The sequence below is a fragment of the Euleptes europaea genome, chromosome 11 (assembly GCF_029931775.1).
Source record: "Euleptes europaea isolate rEulEur1 chromosome 11, rEulEur1.hap1, whole genome shotgun sequence".
NCBI classification, from domain to species: Eukaryota; Metazoa; Chordata; class Lepidosauria; order Squamata; family Sphaerodactylidae; genus Euleptes; species Euleptes europaea.
The window spans coordinates 12628093-12649168 of record NC_079322.1 but is presented as its reverse complement, the minus strand read 5'-3'; the positions used below and the strand labels follow the sequence as shown (position 1 = coordinate 12649168).

The following is a 21076-nucleotide window of genomic DNA, read 5'->3' as shown; positions in this document are numbered from 1 at the left end:
GCTCAGAAATGACATCTGCAAGTTCTTTGAGTACTCTTGGATGCAGTTCATCTGGCCCAGAAGACTTTGTTTCATTTAAAGAAACTAGGTGTTTGTGTACTACCCCAATGCCAATCCTAGAATGCAAATCCGTTCCTTCATCATATGTTTTATTGTGGGCACCACTTCCCTCGCAAGAAAAGACTGAGGAAAAGTAGGAATTGAGGAGTTCTGCCCTCTCTTCATCTCCTGTTACAATTTCACTTTCCGGTTCACGCAATGGGCTGATCTTGTCCTTGTTCTTACTCTTACTCTGTACATAGGAAAAGAACCCTTTTTTTGTTGTGTTTAGCATCTTTCACTAGCCTAAGCTCATACTGAGCTTTAGCTTTCCTAACGCTCTCCCTACAAGCACTAGTTATTTGTTTATATTCCTCTTTGGTTATAAGGCCTTCCTTCCACTTCCTAAAGGAGTCTTTTTTATTTCTCAACTCTTTAAAAAGCTGTTTATGGAGTCACCCTGGCCTCTTTAGGCTCCTCCCATTTTTCCTTCTCATAGGAATGGTTTGTGATTGTGCCTTCAGTATTTTATTTTTGAGAAACTCCCACCCTTCTTGAACTCCCTTCTTAAATTTGTCTGACAATGGGATTCTACCCAGCATAAGTTTAAGTTTGTTAAAATTAGCTCTCCTAAAGTCCAACCTATATGTCTGACTATGTAGTTTTATTATTTAATACACTTTTATATATAACCTGTGTCTATTATGACTTAATAGTATTGTTGGTTCATTAACAATGCAATCCTAAACAGAGTTATACCTAAGTCCATTGAAGTCAATGTGCTTAGAAGGGTATAACTCTGCATTGGACTGCACAGCAAGGGTAGAGCAAATTTTCTCTGCTGAGCGATTTTAACCTTTTTAAATGAAACACCACCAAACTCTTGCCTGTTTAATACATTATTATCCTTCCCATTTTTTCCTTCTGAAAGAAAAGCCAGGGGGTAGTTTAAAATAACGGGTGTGGCAACGATTCCTACTGCTTTTCTCCCACATTGTGAAAGTGAAGAACGAAAACAACTTTTCACAAGCTTTTCATGGCAAGTAAGCACATTTATTTGTAACTGGGAAAAGCACCGCAAATTCAACGCCGCTTGGCATGGCAACTTTGATCCTCTTCCAACAGGCCCCATCCCCAGAATGCTTAGATTTTTTCTGAATCGTGGACCCTGAAGCGATAGATGCAGGTATAGTTTGGATGGCCCCAGTTGCTTAGCACTTTCAGTTTCACATAGTTTATATAGCTCATTCTTTCGGAAGGAGCTCCCTGAAATGAAAAGAGTGCATATTTTAAGTACAGCCTGCTCATCAGACCAATGGCTCATCTAATCCAGCATCCTCTTTCACACAACGGCTAACCAGTTGTCCTGGTGAGCCAACCAAGAGGGCATAGAGGCTTCTGCTGATGTTGCCTCCTGGCACTTGTATTTAGAGGTCGTCTGCCTCTAGATGGAAGCTCCCTTTAGTCACCATGGCTAGTAGCCACTGATGAGCCTATCTTCTCTATCTAGCCCCTTTTAAAAGCCATCCGTGTTTGGGCCATCACCAGGTCCACTGGCAGTGAATCCCAGTTTAGTTACTCATTAAGTAAAGAAATATTTCATCTGTCCTGAATCGATTTGCCAACCATTTCATGGGGTGCCCCCAAGTTCTACCAATATTGGAGAGGGAGAAAAAGAACATAAGAACATCCATGCTGGATCAGACCAAGGTCCATCAAGTCCAGCAGTCTGTTCACACAGTGGTCAACGAGGTGCCTCTAGGAAGCCCACAAGCAAGACAACTGCAGGAGCACCATCCTGCCTGTGTTCCACAGCACCTAATATAATAGGCATGCTCCTCTGATCCTGGAGAGAATAGGCATGCAGCATGACTAGTATCCATTTTTACTAGCTCTTTCTATTCACATTATTTCCCTGTGCACAATTTTATAGGCCTCTGTCAGTTTCCCCCTCCGTTAGCTGTTACTTTTGTTGGCTGAAAAGTCTCAGACTCTCCAGCCATGCCTCATTTTACTTCCTTCTATTTACATCCAGCTATTCTCATGGCCCAGGCTAGCCTGATCTCGTCAGATCTCAGAAGCTAAGCAGAGTCAGCCCTGGTTAGTATTTGGATGGGAGACCACCAAGGAATACCAGGGTTGCTGTGCAAAGGAAGGCTCTGGCAAACCACCTCTGTTAGTCTCTTGCCATGAAAACCCCAAAAGGGGTCGCCATAGGTCGGCTGGGACTTGAAGGCACTTTACACACACACACATTCTCATTATTGCTCAGCTGGAACAGTTACATTTAATTATTCCTCAGTTTAGCCTTCCCTAAGGTAGGACCATGTCTAGATTTCCAGAAACAGACATTTTGTTCAGTTTTACCTTGAGAAATCCTAGTAGCCTGTACCCTTCCACTCCACTGAGCAAAGTTTGAAGCCTTCTTGCAGTCTAAGGAAACTTCCTCCAATGGAAGAGTAAAAAAATGTTGACTTCCCTCTTGAGTTGTTAGAATTGTGTTGTTCCTTCCCATCATTCTCACTATACCTTCAGTTTGAAAGTCTGGACTATGTCTCCTTCAGCATTGTAAACAAACTGGCCCAAGAAAATTCCATTCTCCTCATTTTCGTCTTTTAATCCCTTGGGGTGGAGGGAGGCAGGAAGGCATATCATTAGCAATCAAGAAACTGGTTAGTTCAGAAAACACAGCATGCTGTTTCAGCTGTAGCAATGTTTAGCTATTCTGTTATTTAAAAATAATGCAAATCACTCAGTTTCATGAAACATAGTACAGGTTGAGTATTCCTTATCCAGACGGCCTGGAACCAGAAGTGGTCCGTATTTCGGATCTTTCCGTATAGTGGAATATTTTGGAATTTTTACATATACGTAGTGAGATATTTTGGGGATGGGACCCAAATTCATTTATGTTTTATATACACTTTATACACATAACTTGAATGCAATTTTAAACAATATTTTTATTAATTTGGTGTAACTATCTCACCAGAATACCTGTATCAGCTGTTAAACAAGAGCAACAACAAACAAACAACAGCAGGCTTCCAGTCTCCACCTACGTTTCAGTGTACATTGTATTTTATTTTTTTAGGTGAGAGGAAACATTGAAAGCAGGCCGCAAGGATCTACCTGCATGCCGGCTGAAAGGGTCCAGGTTTTGTATCAGTCCGGATATGAGATGTCCGGATAAGGGATACTCTACCTGTATTAGAGAATTTTGAATAACTGGAGAATATTGTTATAGAGGCACTTGCATAATATTTAAAGTATCATCAAAATATTGTGTCTCGACATGCGGATGTGTGTCCCAAAGCAGTGGGCTTGCCTGGAGCACATCTTCCAATGAGTGATCCACGCATGTTGTGGCTAGCCATCTTAGCTGCCCATTATTTGCGGTCGCCACTGACCTCTCCCTTGTCTACATCCTGAGAGGAAGGGAACAAGCCAAGCAGATATTGCCTACCATGACAGTCAAATTAGAAGGAACAAGTGGCAGACAGATCATCACCAGTTAAAACCCTACTATCCATACCAAACAATCAGATTGCTCCTCACACATCACCCAAATCTGGACCAACTGTGGCGTCCAAGTCAGAGTGGATGGAAGTAATTTTGTCTGCAATACTTCTAGACCTAATGGGGTCACAGACTAGACCTAATGGGGCTTCCTCCCTCCGGAACAGAGGGAAGCAATAGCCCTTTTAAGTAAAGGTAAAGGTCCCCTGTGCAAGCACTGGGTCATTCCTGACCCATGGGGTGACATCATATCCCGACGTTTACTAGGCAGACTTTGTTTATGGGGTGGTTTGCCAGTGCCTTCCCTAGTCATCTTCCCTTTACCCCCAGCAAGCTGGGTACTCATTTTACCGACCTCGGAAGGATGGAAGGCTGAGTCAACCTTGAGCCAGCTACCTGCTACTGACTCCCGTCGGGATCGAACTCAGGTCATGAGCAGAGCTTGGACTGCAGTACTGCAGCTTACCACTCTGCGCCACAGGGCTCATAATAGCCCTTTTACTACCCTGAAAAAAACCTCCATAGTTAAGTATAGCTATATCTTCAGACTTGAAAATCCTCTCTAATGTAGGTAGTAAACTCTCTTTTATATGGTTTTAAAGGACCAATGCTATGGGAAGCTGTAGATAAATTAAAATGTCAATGGTACGACTTCTCATTTTGGATATCCAAAAATGGCCTGTCTAGAGTTTAGCTGAAGCAGACTCTGACATCCCCTCACTCTACATATGAGGATCAGCTGGTCTTTTAGTAAGTCAGTGAACCCTGAACTTGGATCAGAGTACTCAAGTATTAATATATGGCTGTCATGACACATTTGCTGTTTAAATACTTACAATTTTGGGAATGCCTACACGCTCTGAAAGATTTATTGGCATAATAGTTAGACCATTTAGAGAGTAAACAGCAAAGTTTAGGAACTCTGAACAACATTTGTGTGCAAAGCACATCTCTTGTATAGACTATGGTTATAACAAACTGTTTGGAAACTATTCCAGTTAGTGTCTTATATAATCAGAGGAACTAGGGTTTTTAAAATGTGGAGACTTTCATGTAAAAAATACAAGTTTGCAGGTTAGGATAATGTATCGTGCCTTTAAATAAAATTTTAAAACCCTTCTCTAAAATCTGATATGAAAACTCAAAGATGATGCTCACATAAATGGTGAAATCTTTGGGAGCGCTGGAGATTTCTCCAGTGGGGGAGAGATTCTTAGATATGTGGTCTACTGTGATGGCTGTTGGGAGAATTAACATGGCGAGTTTGACCACAACTTCCCCTTGAGTGCCAGGGAAGGACCAACACATCCCAGGAGAGCGATTAGGCTGCAAGAGAACACAAAGCAATTCGGAATAGTTTTATCTTGCAAATCTCCTTGAGCAAAACCTGTCTCTTTGGTAGAATTTATTTTATTTATACCCCGCCCTTTCCCAACCAAGTCGTGCTTGGACTTGGAGGAGTGGGGAGGAGGAGTGGGGAATCAAACCTGGTTCTCCAGATTAGAGTCCACCACTCCAAACCACCGCTGTTAACCATTACACCAACAATGATCTAGAAGTAATAAGCCCTCAAGGAGTTGAGACAAGAAGAGATCTAGGAGCCAGCAGAGGGGGAAAAGGAGGAAGGGGAAAAGAAAAAGGGAGGGGAGGGGGAAAGGGGAGGAGGGGAAGGGAGGAAAGGGAAGGGAGACCAGCTGATCTACTAAACTGTTTCTGCCTCAACCGTATGCCTGGCGGAACATCTCCTTACAGGCCCTGCAGAACTGAGTTAAGTCCCACAAGGCCTGGGTCTTATTAGACAGATTTCCACTAGACTGGGACCAGAGCTGAAAAGGTCCTAGCCCTGGTTGAGGACAGTCGGATATCTTTTGGGCCAGGGACAACTAGTAAGTTGTTTCCTAAGGAGCGTAAAGCTCTATGGGGGGTATATCAAAGAAGGCAGTCCTGTAGATACAAAGGTCCCAGACGGTTTAGGTCTTTAAAGATAAACACTAGACCCTTGAACCTGATCCAGTACTAGGGCTGTAAAAAAAAAAAAATTCGGTACAGTTCGGATTCGGCCGAATTTGACCCTTGTGGGTTCGGTACGTGCCGAAGTCCGAACTCCCCCACTTCGGATCCGTTCAATTCGGCGGGAATTCAAAGTTCGGGAAAAAAATTCGGCCGAATAAAGCCATTAAAAACACAACCGCGCCTTTCCGCGGCTCTGGGGGGGCATTTTTGGGCTTAGAGGTCCCAAACTTTCAGCAGAGCTTCAAAGGACGTATATTGAAAGACTCCCCAAGTTTTGTAAAGATTGGGTCAGGGGGGGCTGAGATATGGGCCCTGAAAGGGGTCCCCCCCCACCCTTAATGTGTATCTCTCAGCAGAGCTTGCCGCCCACGCACAAAGCTCCCGGCCCGACAAACAGCTGATGAGAGCAAGGGCTGGGCAGGTGCTAAGAACTTTGCAAAGCAACACAACTGAAAAGCAACACCTTTGTAAACATGCAAAGGGCGGGGCAGGTGTGAAGAATTTTGCAAAACAATACAACTGCAAAGCAACACAAGCACGCAATGCAACACCTTTGCAACAGTGCAAAGCAACACCTGACACCTGGGAGTTTGCATACCATGGAAAGGGACAGAGGCAGCTAGCTATGCATAATGAGCAGGAGGGGGTGGAATTTCTCCTTTTGCATTGGACTTGGGACCAGGCAGATGCATTCTTTAAGTCACCATTTGAAAACCAGTTTTGAGCAAGCATCAAAATAACCTAACTGATCTTATGAATGAGGAAAAACCTGAAGAATAAAAATGAAGCCCCCCCTCAAACCAGGGAGAGAGAGACTGGAGGGGGAACACACACCCCAGGCAGAACCGGCAAAAGCCCCCTTTGGCTTCCCCCACCCACCCACAGAAACTGCTCCCTCCCCACACACACACACAGACTCTGCTTTCCCCCCCACACACACACACAGAAAAGAAAAAATATAGATTAAAGCCCCCAAAGGGGTCTTACTGTGGCTGTCTTCTGTTCCAGCAGGAGGGGCTGGGAGGCTGGGTAATCCAATATGATTCCATTTGTATCCAATATAAGATCCATATGTATGCATCTCTCGAGGGTGATCCATTCATCCCAATAGGGAAAAGGGGAAAGCCCATATCTCGGGGGGCCCTGACCCAATGTTTACAAAACTTGGGTGGTCTCTTAAAAAGCCTTGACTGAAGCTCCGCTGAAAGTCTGGGGTCGGCACACCCAAAAATGCGCCCCCTGCAGCCACGGAAAGAGAAAAGGGGGGGGAGCCGATATTTCAGCCCCCACTGAACCCATCTTTACAAAACTTGGGTGGTCTCTTAAGTGGGATTCTCTGAAACTATGATAAAAGTTTGGGGGCTGCACCCCCAAAAAAGCGCCCCCTGCAGCCACGAAAATGGAAAAGGGGGGAGAGGAAAAAGGGGTGGAGCCCATATCTCGGGGGGCCCTGACCCAATGTTTACAAAACTTGGGGGGTATCTTAAGAAGCCTTGTCTGATGCTCCGCTGAAAGTTTGGGGTCGGCACACCCAAAAATGCGCCCTCTGCAGCCATGGAAAGAAAAAGGGGGGAGCCCATATCTCGGGACCCCCTGACCCAATGTTTACAAAACTTGGGTGGTCTCTTAAGAAAACCTGTCTGAATATCCCCTGAAAGTTTGGGGTCTGTATCCCAAAAAATGCGCCCCCTGCAGCCACGGAAAGGAGCGAATGTGCACAAGCACCCCGTCACACACACATGAGGATTTCCCTCTCTCTCTCTCTTTCCCCGGCCGGCCACACATCAGCTGATTCCTCCAGTACTCAATCCTGACTGATTGGCCAGAAGAAGACCCAGCTTGGCCACCGATTGGCCGGGGGAGGAGAATGCTGCTTACTGAAGGTTATGCTGCTTACTGACGGCCCCGAATTGGCCGAATTTATTCGCGAACTCCCGAACTCGCTGAATTCGGCCCCCCCCCGGTTGCCCCCCAGTTTTGAGTTCGGTTCCTCCCGAACTAAAAACCGCCGAATCAAGGGAAATTCGGCTTATTTTTAGTTCGGGCCGAACCAAATTGACAGCCCTATCCAGTACTCATTGGAGCCAGTGCAGCTGGTGGAACACAGGTTGAAAATGTGCCCTCCATGGGGTCTCCGTCAGGACCCACGCTGCCGCATTCTGGACCAGTTGCAGTTTCTGGAGCAACTTTAACGATAGCCCTGCTTAGAGCGAGATACAGCAGTCGAGTCTAGAGGTGACCGTTGCATGGATAACTGTGGCCAGGTCAGCTGCCGGGCTTGATGAAGATGGAAAAATGCCGTCTTAGCTGTATTAGCGACCTGCACTTCCAAGGAAAGGGAGGCATCCAAGATCACACCCAGACTCTTGATGGTGAGGGCTGGGACCAGCTCTACCCCATCAAGAGCGGGAAGCTGGGTCCCCTGATCTGAGCTGCCCCGGCCGGTCACAGGACCTCTGTCTTCGATGAGTTAAATTTCAGGCGGCTCTGCTTCAACCATCCCAGTACTGCCTCTAGGCACCTGGCCAGATCTCCTGGGACCAAAAAATCAGCCATTGGCATATTGATATAATGGTATCTCGGTATGTCTACTACCAGTTTTTTAAAAACCCTCAAAAAGCCACACACACCCCCATGTGTGTGAGGGAATAGCCACCCTGGGTCTGGGGCAGGGGAAAATGAGGGGAAAGCTGCTCTCTGGAAGCCCCATTTCCGCTGTGCTGTACCTACAGCTGAAGCGACACCAAGGCTTCCATAGGAATCTTCGCTGTTTGGAAAAGGTGACAGTGAAGAAAAGGGTGTGTGTGGAAACTGCTAAAAAGAAGAACAGTTGAAAGCTTTCTTTTTGTATCTTTTTGCACCTGAAGAATAACCTCTGGAGATTTCACAAAGGGGAGTATGGGGAAGGACTTCCAGAAGTAATGTCCTCCCTCGTGACGGTAGCTCCTAGTGGTCCTGGAATAAACAATCCTGGCACCTGGAATTAAATAGTTATACAATAACGCTGCAATGTTTAAACAGTGAAATGCAATATACGAACAAAATCTCAAGTGCCCATTAGTTTATTACATGAGAATACACAGGCCTTTTATGCATAGCTTGTTTCTGCTGGATCCGCTGCTTTCTAACTGCACAGTATTTGCAGTCGAATCCACAAAACACTATGCACAGGGGCTTTTTGCCCCAGAGAAATTCCAGGAGTACCTTGTGATCAGTTATGCATACCCAGTGACAATGTGGAGCTTCTGAACCATGTGTGAGTCCCTCCCCACTGAAAATGCTGCTTTGTAATTGGCTGCGGTGTGTTTATTTGAAATGAGTCGCCAGCCCCGCAGCAGGATTCTTTCATTTGATCTGAACCAAGCGGCCATTTTACAGTCAAAGCAGAGAAAGGGTCTGGACCCCTCCCCCCCCCAAAAAAAATCCAATTTGTTCCTGCACAACTCAATGCAGGGGTCATAAGAATATAAAAACACTTGCACAGTCATTTGTGACATTCATCGTCCCATTGGTAGTCTGACACTCGAAAACAAACAAAGTCTTTCATGCCTATAAGAGGATGCATATAAAGGGAGGGCAGCTCTTTTCCATCCTACCAAGAACTGAAACTGACTCACACTTGCTGTGAAACTGACCAAAAGCAGCTGCATAGGTTGTTTGTGATTATTTTAGCATTCTCTCAACTGTTCCATCTGTCACTGACCCACACTCACTGTGAAACTGACCAGCAGCCTCAACATTATTCTCTTGCTAGTACACTTGATAATAGTGTCAAGGGGAGGAATTGGATGAGGGGGACAGACATATGGGAAGGAGAAATGAGAATGGGCGTGAGGAGAAAAACTCAAAGCAAGTATGCACAAGACCGACTTTCGATTTGGCATTGAGGCAGACTGCTATGGTTGCAATACTTCACCTCCCTCGAATCCCAGCCGACAAGTGCATGAGAAGATACGCTAGAGAAATTTCTCATTGGGTCTTCTTAGGCTTTTCAGGGGCCTCTAGTACAGCTGGTGTGGCTGAACACATGAAGATCTTTGATGGACCCAGGTTCCCTTGCAGTGCTCACCTACAAGCTGCTTACTCACTCTAAGGCCTTTTATGCAGGGATGTTTCTCTGCAGTCACCTCCGTCGACTGCTTCGGGGCTTCCTTGTGATTATGCATGCCTTTTCCGCCCATCAGAGGTCGCCTTGCTCTCCCCGTGTGTTTTGCCCATGTTTTCCAGATGCTGTTTTAGCCGGTATCTGGAAAATGCGGGCAAAACACGTGGGGAGAACAAGGCAACCTCTGACGGGTGGAAAAGGGATGCATAATCAAACGGAAAGGCTGTGGCTCAGTGTCAGAGCATCTGCTTGGCACGCAGAATGTCCCAGGTTCAATCCCCAGCATCTCCAGTTAAAGGTAGTGGGCAATTGATCTGAAAGACCTCTGCCTGAGACCCTGGAGAGCCACTGCTGGTCTGAGTAGACAACACTGACTTTGATGGTCCCAGGGTCTGATTCAGAAGGCAGCTTCATATGTTTAAGTGTTTAAGCCCCAAAGCAGTCAGCGGGGGTGACCGCGGGGAAACATCCCTGCATGAAAGGCCTAAGTCCACTGAAATCCATGGAGTAATTCTATGAGGCTTGCACTGTTAGCCACTAAAGCTTTTGGTCTAGGGTGCTCCTGGGTCTCACTGTTGGATCCATAACCTTGTTGGACCCCTGCTTTCCTGCCAACTAGCTTTGTGAAAACTGCCAGCTGTTGTGTCTGACTGGTCCAAAGATACATTGGGACTTCAAGGCTGTGGAGTTGCCTTTCAGGTTTGTAAACGGCTGTAGCTGGTGCAGAAGGTGACAGGCCTGGGGAAGTCAAAAAGGGCAAGAGTCCAGTAGCACCTTAAAGACTAACAAAAATATTTTCTGGTAGGGTATGAGCTTTCGTGAGCCACAGCTCACTTCTTCAGTGAGAACACTGCAAAGATGTCCTGTAGCCTCATGACATTTCTTTTGACCTAGACTGGATAGTTCTATGTTATGTCTGAACAACATGGATATCCAAGGGGTTTGGATACTCATAACTAGAGATAATACCTGCCGATTTGAGGGCATAATCAGCCATTTGAACATCATCCTCATCCAGCTTGGCCATTAGTTTTTTCAGAATCTTTTCAATGCTCTGTCAGTAAACAAGAAATAAAGAAGAAGAAGAAGAAGAGTTGGCTTTTATACCCTGATTTTCTCTCCCTTTAAGGAGAATCCAACCGGCTTACAATACCCTTCCCTTCCCCTCCCCACAACAGACACCTTGTGAGGCAGGTGGGGCTGAGAGAGTTCGGAGAGAGCTGTGACTAGTCCAAGGTCACCCAGTTGGCTTCATGTGGAGGAGTGGGGAAACCAACCCGTCTCACCTGATTAGAGTCCACCACTCATGTGGAGGAGTGGGGAATTTATAACACAGACACTATTACACCCATGTCTATTTGCAAAGCAGGGAAATGTCAACAGAAACAAAAATGTGCAGCCCCAAAGGCTAAGCATCAGTTGTGGTTGCCAGTTATATTCACTGCTTAGTTTCAAAGAATGGTGCACTATTTGTTTAGGACGTGGCTCCCCTGGTGCCACATGGGGTGTCTCTGGTATGCCTGGACACATGAAGCTGCCATATACTGAATCAGAGCCTTGGTCCATCGAAGTCAGTATTGTCTACTCAGACCGGCAGCGGCTCTCCGGGGTCTCAGGCAGAGGTCTTTCACATCACCTACTTGCTTAGTCCCTTTAACTGGAGATGCCAAGGATTGAACCTGGGACCTTCTGATGCCATGCAGATGCTCTACCACTGAGCCACAGCCCCTCCCTATACATAAGCAGGACATAAGCAGGAAGGCCTGCAGGGACAGAATCAGGCTTCTCCCCCTCCCTGCCTGTCTAATGTGGGGCTGTTGCCTGTGTCTGAACTATAGAAGGTAGAGGCAATGATAGTCCAGGCACAGGGGGCTGCATATGTACTGTTGTGTGAATTCGTGTCGCACGGGGCTTATGAAATAAGGTATTTCACTTCATTTCACTTTCCTTCATAGCTCCCATGATCTGCTGGTCTTGAGCAGTTAGGGAAGGTTTTTTTTTTTTTTTCTATTTCTTTAAGGAAAATATGGTGGAGAGATACTTGGCCACTGCCAGTGTTATACTTGGATCTCTATCCACCAGCAAGAAGGGGACTTTTTTATCACCTATTACAGTGGCAGGTAGTTTTGTTAAAATATGAGTGATCCATTGGTCACGTTGGAGTTTGAAATGGGGACACTCCAGCATCTTGTGAGAAAGTGTATTGATTTTCTTCATGTTTCATGAACAAAGTCTTTCTGAGTAGGGTAAATTGCCGTACCTTCCATTTAGCACTGCTGAAGGCACAGCATTCAAGCAAGCATAAAGGCTCTTCGAAAACCCGGGACTGGAAATAAGGTTTTGACTTTTGGGAAACTTGCCAGATGAGCTACCCATTGCTGATTTAATGTTATGGCATGTTTAGATCCCTCCATTTTTTCCAAAAGGAAGATGGTCCTGAATGTAAGATGACCCCCCCCAAAAAAAAACCTTATACACAATAAATGCACAATGTACACAGTTAACTTGCACGCTAGTATAATATACACCCCTCTTTTTCTCGTGGGGTGGGGTGGGGAAACTAGTGTTTCTTTTGGGGTAGATCCAACCATTCTCTGAGGAGCCTTCTTCCAACACAAGAGCCACTTAAGTTGGAAGGAGGATTCAAACTTTGCTCAATGGAGTGGAAGGACAGGGATAGGATCCACCTCAGCACCTATTTCCATTTACAAACCCCCCTTCCTTCCTCTTACCCATGTTGTAATGCCTTTGCTGGTGTAGCTTGCTAGAACTTCACTGACAGCCTGACGAGTGATGTTCTTCACATTTGAACTCAGAAAATGCAGCTCAGCTTGTAGTTGACCCAGCTCCTCCTTCAGAGCGGTGATTTTGTGTGCCTTTCTTTCCAAAATGTGGTTGGCTTTTCTAGGGAGGAGAAAATGGAGGAGAGAAAGGGATATGAAGTACTGCTAATACCATTCCTTCTGGTATGCAAGAAATTCTAAGATGGCCATTTTTTCTTGATGTTCTACTGAATTCAGAGGCCAGCACTGATCACAACCCCCTTCTTCACCACACCCTTCAATCTCTACAACTAACACTGAGGTTTACCGCACCAAGTGTCCCAAACGTTTTCCAGGCCTTTTAAACCCCGCATTTTCAGCACTCACCATACCTCCCCCCGCCCCCCGCCGTTTGGTTGTGGAACCATTTTCAAAGCGCCGAATAATCGTTCTGTCCGGAAACCCTTTTCTGGCGATGTTTTTGAATGCCATGATGTTTTCTCCAAAGGTGTGAAGGGCCGAGAACGTTGCTGCGAATCACAGCGGCAACACCCACTTTGCCCATGTTCCCCCTCACTGACTCTGCCCCCCCTCCAGTTCATCCCAGTTTGTGTTTCCAGGCAGCCATTTCACTTCCTTCCATCTCCTCTGTAATTTTTTTTAAACCGAACATTTGAGTCTATCACTGGGAGGAAAGAATGTTAGGACGAAGGGACAAAAGGACAAAGGGCCATTGGCACAAAGAGTACTGCTGCACAATGACGCGCCGCTCCCCCACTCCTCCCACCCCAAAAAACGTTCTGCGTATTGGCGCTTGTATTGAAAGCGTCAGTGGGGGAAAGTGCGGTGAGGATTTCCCTAAACGGTTTAAAAGGTTGGGTGGCAAGGACACACACATTTATTGGTGCGATAACCCCGTTATACTTTCTTGTTGGGTTTTACTCAGGAGCACTTGAAGTTTTCCTAGTCTTTTAATAATGTTGGTTTGTTCTTCCTAAGGGAGAGCATCAAAAGAATTGATGAAGTTCTCGTCTATAGCATCTAGATCATTGCCCATCAGAATTGTGGGGTTATAATTTCCATCAAGTCTCTCCATTTGTATTTTAGGTGGCTTTGTAGCATCTTTAGGGGGTGATGGTTCAGTCAAATCAATTAAGGGATTATCTCCATAATATTTTCTTCTAAGAAATAACTGCTCATGACCTATGGGTCATAGGAGCAAAGAAGAAAAAGAACAAACATTGTAATGAGTACATAGTGAAACAAAAGATTGCCTCAGTGTCTTGACAAAGTCAGCAGGGTGGAACTACTTGACTAGTATTTATATTAAAAGATGTAAAAAGTGTTCTTACATTAGTGACCTTAGATCCTTTGTTTCACCCTGTAAGGGGGGGAAAATTATTACAAACTCAAACACAGGCCATGCAGATCATTCGACAATAACAGGTAATCAGAACAATGGGAAATGAGAGTATCACAATTACAGTGAAGCTACAATCTTATGCTAATTTGGGAAGCGAAGCACAGTCTGGGAAGGCCAAATGTGGTGGAAAGTGCCATCAAGTTGCAGCCGACTGAGCCCCCCCCCCCGTAGGGTTTTCAAGGCAAGAGACGTCCTGCCTGTGCGTTGCGACCCTGGACTTCCTTGGTGGTCTCCCATCCAAGTACTGCCCAGGGCTGACCCTGCTTAGCTTCTGAGAGATGATGAGATTGGGCTAGCCTGGGCTATCCAGATGCAAAGGCCAGATGGTGTCCTGTTACTGAGACAGGTATGGACCTGATCAGTACTTGAACTAGAGGCCAACAGGAGTCCATGGAAGCTGTTATGTCAGCAGGTCCCACTAACAAGTTCTGAAGTGGACACAGTATGGGAGGTAGCTCATCCTTTCTTGCCTGCTAGCTTTGATCTGAGGAACAACTAGATGTCAGTTTGTTAAGGGACACACCTAAGAGAACTGTTCTAAATTTGTAAAGGAAGAAGAAGAGTTGGTTTTTATATGCCGATTTTCTCTCCCTTTTAAGGAGAATCAAACTAGCTTACAATCTCCTTCCTTTCCCCTCCCCACAACAGGCACCTTGTGAGTTAGGCGGGGCTGAGAGAGTTCAGAGACAGCTGTGACTAGCCCAAGGTCACCCAGCTGGCTTCATGTGGAGGAGTGGGGAATTGAACCCGGTTCTCCAGATCAGAGTCCACTGTACTTAACCACTACACCACATGAGCTTTAAGGTACTGGGTGAAGAGAACTCCTGTTAAAAATGTACTGGGATTTCTGAGTAATAATACTTCCTGCACATTTATTGGAAGCACTTCCCATTTCTGAACACTTTAAATCAGATATTCTGTATCACACGTATCCAAGGCAAAGCATTCAGTGATTTTTCAGGCGCAGGCCTGGAGAGAAATGCCTTGACCCTTTAACAGAAACTTACCCATGTGTAGAAATGGGCAGCTGAAACTTTTCAGGGCATGGAGGGGAATAACATCCCTTTACGTTTCTATTAAAGGAGCAGGACATCTTTTTCTCCAGGCACTTGGCAACCCTGGACAGTCTGCCTATTGTAATCCATCCAGTATTATATTCAGCCCATTACTAAAAAAACCTTTTTCAAAATTCAGCATTGAATAGAGGCTTTAAAAAGGCTCAGCAGTTTGCAAACAAAGCAACAATCTGTCTTTATTGCAGAAGTAGTCATGCTACCACAAAGTTGGTTTCAGCACTTGATCAACCCAAACTCCGCTGCTTATAAAGGAAAGGGGTTCAAAGGATGAGGTTTCCTCAAGATTAGTTAAAGCAAAAAAAAAAAAAAAAACTGGTTTGACTTTGAGTTGAGATTACCCTTGATTATTGGCCCTTTTCCAGTGCCTTTAACCAGAAGCTGACATGGAAAAATTAAGTCAGTACATTTTTTTCCTGGCATGAAGACAAATTGATGGGGAAAGCTGCTAAACACATAGGAGCAAAAGCAGGAGGAAAATGTAGTGGCCTAATTCTGAATATAATAGAGTTAAATAGTGAGACATCTTACGCCAGTGTGGTGTAGTGGTTAAGAGCGGTGGACTCTGATCTGGAGAACCGGGTTTGATTCCTCACTCCTCCACATGAGCAGTGGACACTAATCTGGTAAACCAGATTGGTTTCCCCACTCCTACACATGAAGCCTGCTGGGTGACCTTGGGCCAGTCACAACTCTCTCAGCTTCACCTACCACCCAGGGTGTCTGTTGCGGGGAGGTGTCATGAGTCACCTGCAGAGACCTCTGACAAAGGGGAAATAGAAGCCAGAACAGAGGGACATCTTCAGGCAGACGTCCAACAGGAACAACCACAGGGCCTACAGCCTGCCAGTATAGAGGATCAGCCAAAGTCAGGAGATGACTCACCATGCCTGCAGCCTGCCTGTTCAAGGACTCCAGTTGGACCTGACACCTTGCAACATGCAGTGTCTCCAGAGGCCTCGCCAAGACCACTGGAGCAGAGAAGAAGACAGGTTCGTCTGGCAATGCAGCAGAGATGGCAGAGTGCTAGACTGAAGGCTTTACCGAGGAACCTCCTCAGTAGCAGTGATGAGGAAGAGCAGGGCTGAGGCACCACCTGTGAACTCAGCCTAATCAACATCAGCTGGCACTGCTACAGCAGCAGGAGAAGGGATTTAAGCCATCAGTTAGGCTTGGCTGTTGTGCAAGCAACTTGTCACCAACCTCCTTGTGTACTGGCTTTGTTTCCGTGCTATACTTTGGATTCCTGGTATCCTGGCTTCTTGCACTGACTTTGACTAATGCCTTGAATTTCCCTTGCCTGTACTGAGATCTTGGACTCTGCCTGAACTGTAAATGACTTTGGACTGTTCCCCAGACTATGCTTCCAGCCCTCGCTCCTTGCCTGCACCACAACAGGAGGGGAAGGGAAGAGGATTGTAAGCTGGTTTGATTCTTCCTTCAGTGGTAGAGAAAGTCGGCATATAAAAACCAGCTCTTCTTCTTCTTAGTGTGAATTCTGGATGGAAAAATTAATGAGCCAGTGTGCGTGACCGGTATACTATTTCTGGCCTAGTGATAAGGGAGACTGAATAATTAAAGAATTAAAGTCACCTGGATGCAATCACAAATGGAGAAGTCCTCCCATTTGTCTCCAAAATACTGAAGAGGGATTTCATCAAACAGCCCCAGGTTAGCAGCATCTGTAAGGTACAAAAACCAGTCATTCACAAGCTTGATCTCTCCCCACCCCCATCTTTTTGGCATAACATCTCAGAGGGGAATATATTAGTGTGACAGTCATAAGAGATGATCCCACATTGGCCAAAATTGGGCCCAGTGCAACAGATTTATCTGCCCTTTTTCTTCTGTTTTTCTTTATTTTCTTAGTTTTGTATCCTGCCTTTCTCCCCAAAGGGGACCCAAAGCAGCTTAAACCTTGCTCTCCTCTCCTCCATTTTAGCCTCACAACAATTAGGGTTGTCAACCAGGTACTATCAAAAGCGAACAGCAACTATGGCCACAATACAAAACATAAGTTGAATAATATAGGTCCTAAACAAGCCCAATATTTAATATATCAAAAAGATGCATACTACAACAATGTTACAAATTACTAATGAATATTCAATTAAAATGCTATCTAACCATAAACCACAAAATATTTCCAATGTGAACTTCAGCTCGGTTCTTTGCATTCAGTGCTTTATACCAGCATCATTAGTTATTCTTAAAGGGCCACTCAGAAATTTTTCTTCCAGCTTGATGCTAAATGGCTTATCCACCAACAAATTCAATAACAGTTCAATTATGTTACAATTTAATTGTGTTGCGAGATAGGAGTCTGGTATTTCCTATTTCAAATGAGATTTCTTCAGTCGCATTCCAAATGAAATTGACAAAAATCACTGTTGTTACAGGTGATGGTTCAAATTAAATCCTTATTTCCAGCCACTTATAATAACTCTTCAGGTTAATGATTCTCTATTACACTACGCAGGTGCACGTTAGCAACCTTCCATAATCGGGCAAGAGAGCTCTCTTGCCTGATTATGGAAGGTTGCTAACATGCACCTCTGGAGCATAATAGAGAATCATAAACATGAAGAGTTATTATAAATGGCTGGAAATAAGGATTTAATTTGAACCATCGCCTGTAACAGTGATTTTTGTCAATTTCACTTGGAATACAACTGATTTGAAATAGGAAATACCGGACTCCTATCTCGATGCTGGTATAAAGCAATGAACACAAAGATTCGAGCTGAAGTTCACGTTGGAAATATTTTGTGGTTTATGGTTAGATAGCATTTTAATTGAATATTCATTGGTAATTTGTAACATTGTTGTAGTATGCATCTTTTTGATATATTAAATATTGGGCTTGTTTAGGACCTCTATTATTCAAGTTATGTTTTGTATTGTGGCCACAGTTGCTGTTCGCTTTTGATAGTCTACAAATATTTCAGCACGATTGCGTTTTTTGTTAACCTCCAGGTACTACCTGGAGATCTCCTGCTATTACAACTGGTCTCCAGCCGATAGAGATCAGTTCCCCTGGAGAAAAATGGCCGCTTTGGCAATTGAACTCTATGGCACTGAAGTCCCTCCCATCCCCAAACCCCGCCCTCCTCAGGCTCTGCCCCAAAAGCCTCCCGCTGGTGGCGAAGAGGGACCTGGCAGCCCTAACAACAACCCTGTGATGTAGGTAAGGCTAAGAGTGTATAACTGGCACAAGGTCACCTGGCAAGCTTCCAGGGCAGAATGAAGATTCGACTTGGGTGTCAGGCACCGGCCTGGGAAAGGCGCCCAGTGGTTAGGCCAGGTGGTGTTTCAAGGCCTAACTGTTGTTAATCTCTAGATCTGTTTAGTCTTTGATCGCTTCTGGGAAACTATGTTATCTAGCAACCAGCAGTCGTCCTGAAAGTGTACTTTCATATTTATAGCACCCATCCCTGTAGTTCCCCTCCCATTAGTGCCCTTGCTAAGTTACAAGTAAATTTCTGCAATTCGCTGTATGTTTCTTAATAAACCAGCTTTCGTAGGAAAACCTGCCTGGAATTCTGTTTGTGGGATTTATATGGTGAGCCAAGAGTTGACATTAGGACAATAATCGCTAGCTTTTCAACATTCTGCCGTGCTGCCCACGCCCGCCCACGCCCTGGAAGGGGCCGCAGGGGGGGACCTCCTGCAATTGCTCCAGGAGGAAGCATGCCGCGCTCATCAGGAGTCCCATCGACGAGCAGGGTTGGTCGCCTCGCAATGGGTCGCCCTTGAGAGAGCGGCGGCTGTGGAATTGCGGGAGGCCGCGCACCATGCCCGGGAGGAAACCCGCTGGCTAGCCATTCTTCTCGAAGAGGCGCACCTAGCCCAGCAGGACACTACTCTGCTTACCCGCCTGGTGGCTAGAGACTGTGTGTTAAGCGGGAGCGAGAAGCTGCATGTTCCGGATCCTGTACCCCGTTCCCTCATGGCAAACAGTTGGGGGAAGCGAGTCCTGATCGACACCGCTTTCACCTGGAGGCAAAGAATGCCGCTGCCAAAGCAGTTTTGCGTCTGCTCGACCTGCCGGCAGGTACGGCTACGGAGGCCATCGTCCTGCAGAAGTTGGAGGAGGATTTTGGCTGCTCCGTTCCCTTGGACCTTGTGCAACAGGCGTTGCTGCTGCTCGCTAAACACGAGGAACTTTTGCTCTTGTTGCGACAGGGAGCTGAACAACTTTTTTCCGAAGCAGGCGCTGCCCGTGCCGCTGAGTTGGCGGCTGCCCAAGCTGAGGCGTTTGCGGCCGCACGGGCGGCAGCCACGTCCGGAACACAACCCACAAATGTGAGGTTACCGGACATGGAGAGGGAGGATTGGACGCTTCCTTCGTTCTCCCCCAATCTCCAATTTTACTCTCTCCCTACTAGGGAGATGGCTCGCTGACAGAGACTGGCTGGAGCTGACTGCCACAGCACTTTCGGGTGCGCCCGCGCCGCCGGGAAAAACCAGGGGCGCCTGTGCCGCCAGGACAACCTATAGGCCCTGTTTTTCAGCCGCACCCGTATGCTCCCCAAAGAGATCTACAAGCTACTTTTGATGGATCCGCAGAAGGACTTCCCTACTTTTTACATCAAGTGTACAGTTTCATGAGAGAGCAGGGACAGACCTTTCCCATGGAAGACAGTCGTGTCAGGTACGTGTCATCTCTACTGGGGGGGGGGGGAGAGGCGGCGGAGTGGATGATCCAACAATTTGACCTCCAGGCCAGGTCCGTTCAGACTCTCAATGATTTTATGTGGGCGCTACAAAGACACTTCGAGGACCCATTCCGGAGTGAGAAGGCTAAGACTGCCATTCTTCAACTGAGCCAAGGCACTAAGTCTGTCAGAGAATATGCAAGTGAGTTCCAACGACTTGCCAGTAAGATTGTAGATTGGAGCGAGGCTTCACGAGTGCAATACTTCCGTGAGGGACTGAACCCCGAGATTCTGTATTGGGCGTTCATGCAAAGAGACCCGCCTAACCTCGAAGACTGGATTTTGCTCACAGAGGAAGTGGAGAGTCGCCGGCAACTCCTCTCCCTTTCCAGGTGCAGGGCAAAAGAGGTGGGGCCGCGGCAAGATTGACCTGCCTCCAAAGCACCTGCTCCGCCACCATGGAGACCGATTGCTCCTGCGACAGACTGAGCCAAATGATTCCAGAGGCGTGAGTGTCTCGTTTGTGGGGCTATGGGCTATTTTGCCTCATCCTGCCCATCACGACCTGAATGGCCAGCCCCGAGTCCCCGCCCGGAGAGCTCAGCTCGGGTGGGTAGAGGTGGCCGTCGGAAAAGCGCAGCTGCCAGACCCAGCACCGGCGTTGAACGCAAGGGTCCCCCCGCTCTCAATCTCGACACGGAGATTGCTTTGGTAGGTCCTACCGCTCCATTGCTTGGCCCCTCGGGGTCCTGGCATACAAATGCCGCTGTCCCGAGCGAGGGCAGTACCGCATCGTCGGAGGAAGAGGGAACCTGGGGGACCCCAGCACGGAATCTGGTCCCAACTCTCGACCAGTCAAAAACCGGACTGGGTCTGTGGTAACCGGAGCGACACCGCAGACCAATGCATCCGTGCAGCCCGAAGCTCCGCTAATGGTAAGTGATGTGGGGGAAACGGTTTTCCTGGACGTTATCTTACAACATTACAAAGGCCCCCCCCCCAAAATTTCTGTAAAGGCCTTAGTCGACTCTGGTTATGCTCGTACCCTGATTAATGAAGATACGTTCAAAGCCCTAAAGGTTAAAGCGGTGCTCCTGCCCCAGCCCATCCAGTTTGCCCAAATGGATGGCAGTGACATTCGGGGGGGGGGACCAGTAGACCGGCACACCGGCAGAATAGCCATGGGAGTGGGCCATCACTGGGAACAAATACACTTCACTATAGTACCAGGCATTCGTTATTCAGTGGTCCTGGGGGTGAATTGGCTATGTGGGCACAGTCCCACTATAGACTGGGCAGCCAAGACAATTGAGTTCGCCCAACCCCAATGCGACTGCCATTGAAGAGAGATAGCAGTAAAAATGCCTGCCATGGCGGCAGATCCCAATGGCGTTTCCGGCACCCCCCATTACCTCCTGAATATTTGGACTTTGCTGATGTCTTTGATGTGAAGGAATGTGATGCTTTGCCCCCCCACCGCAGAA

The 21076-nt window shown here is 46.6% G+C and overlaps 1 protein-coding gene across 1 annotated transcript; it reads right to left on the bottom strand.

The window, feature by feature from the left end:
- Positions 1–1182: 1182 nt before the first annotated feature.
- Positions 1183–20385, bottom strand: SUN3 (Sad1 and UNC84 domain containing 3). The gene is made up of 10 exons (XM_056857876.1): positions 20315–20385; positions 18873–19183; positions 16528–16616; positions 13791–13819; positions 12409–12580; positions 10634–10730; positions 8433–8548; positions 4717–4884; positions 2569–2661; positions 1183–1305 (listed from the first exon to the last, which is right to left on the bottom strand). Exons 1-10 carry the CDS (start codon positions 20383–20385, stop codon positions 1183–1185), a joined length of 1269 nt encoding a protein of 422 aa, XP_056713854.1.
- Positions 20386–21076: the final 691 nt, after the last annotated feature.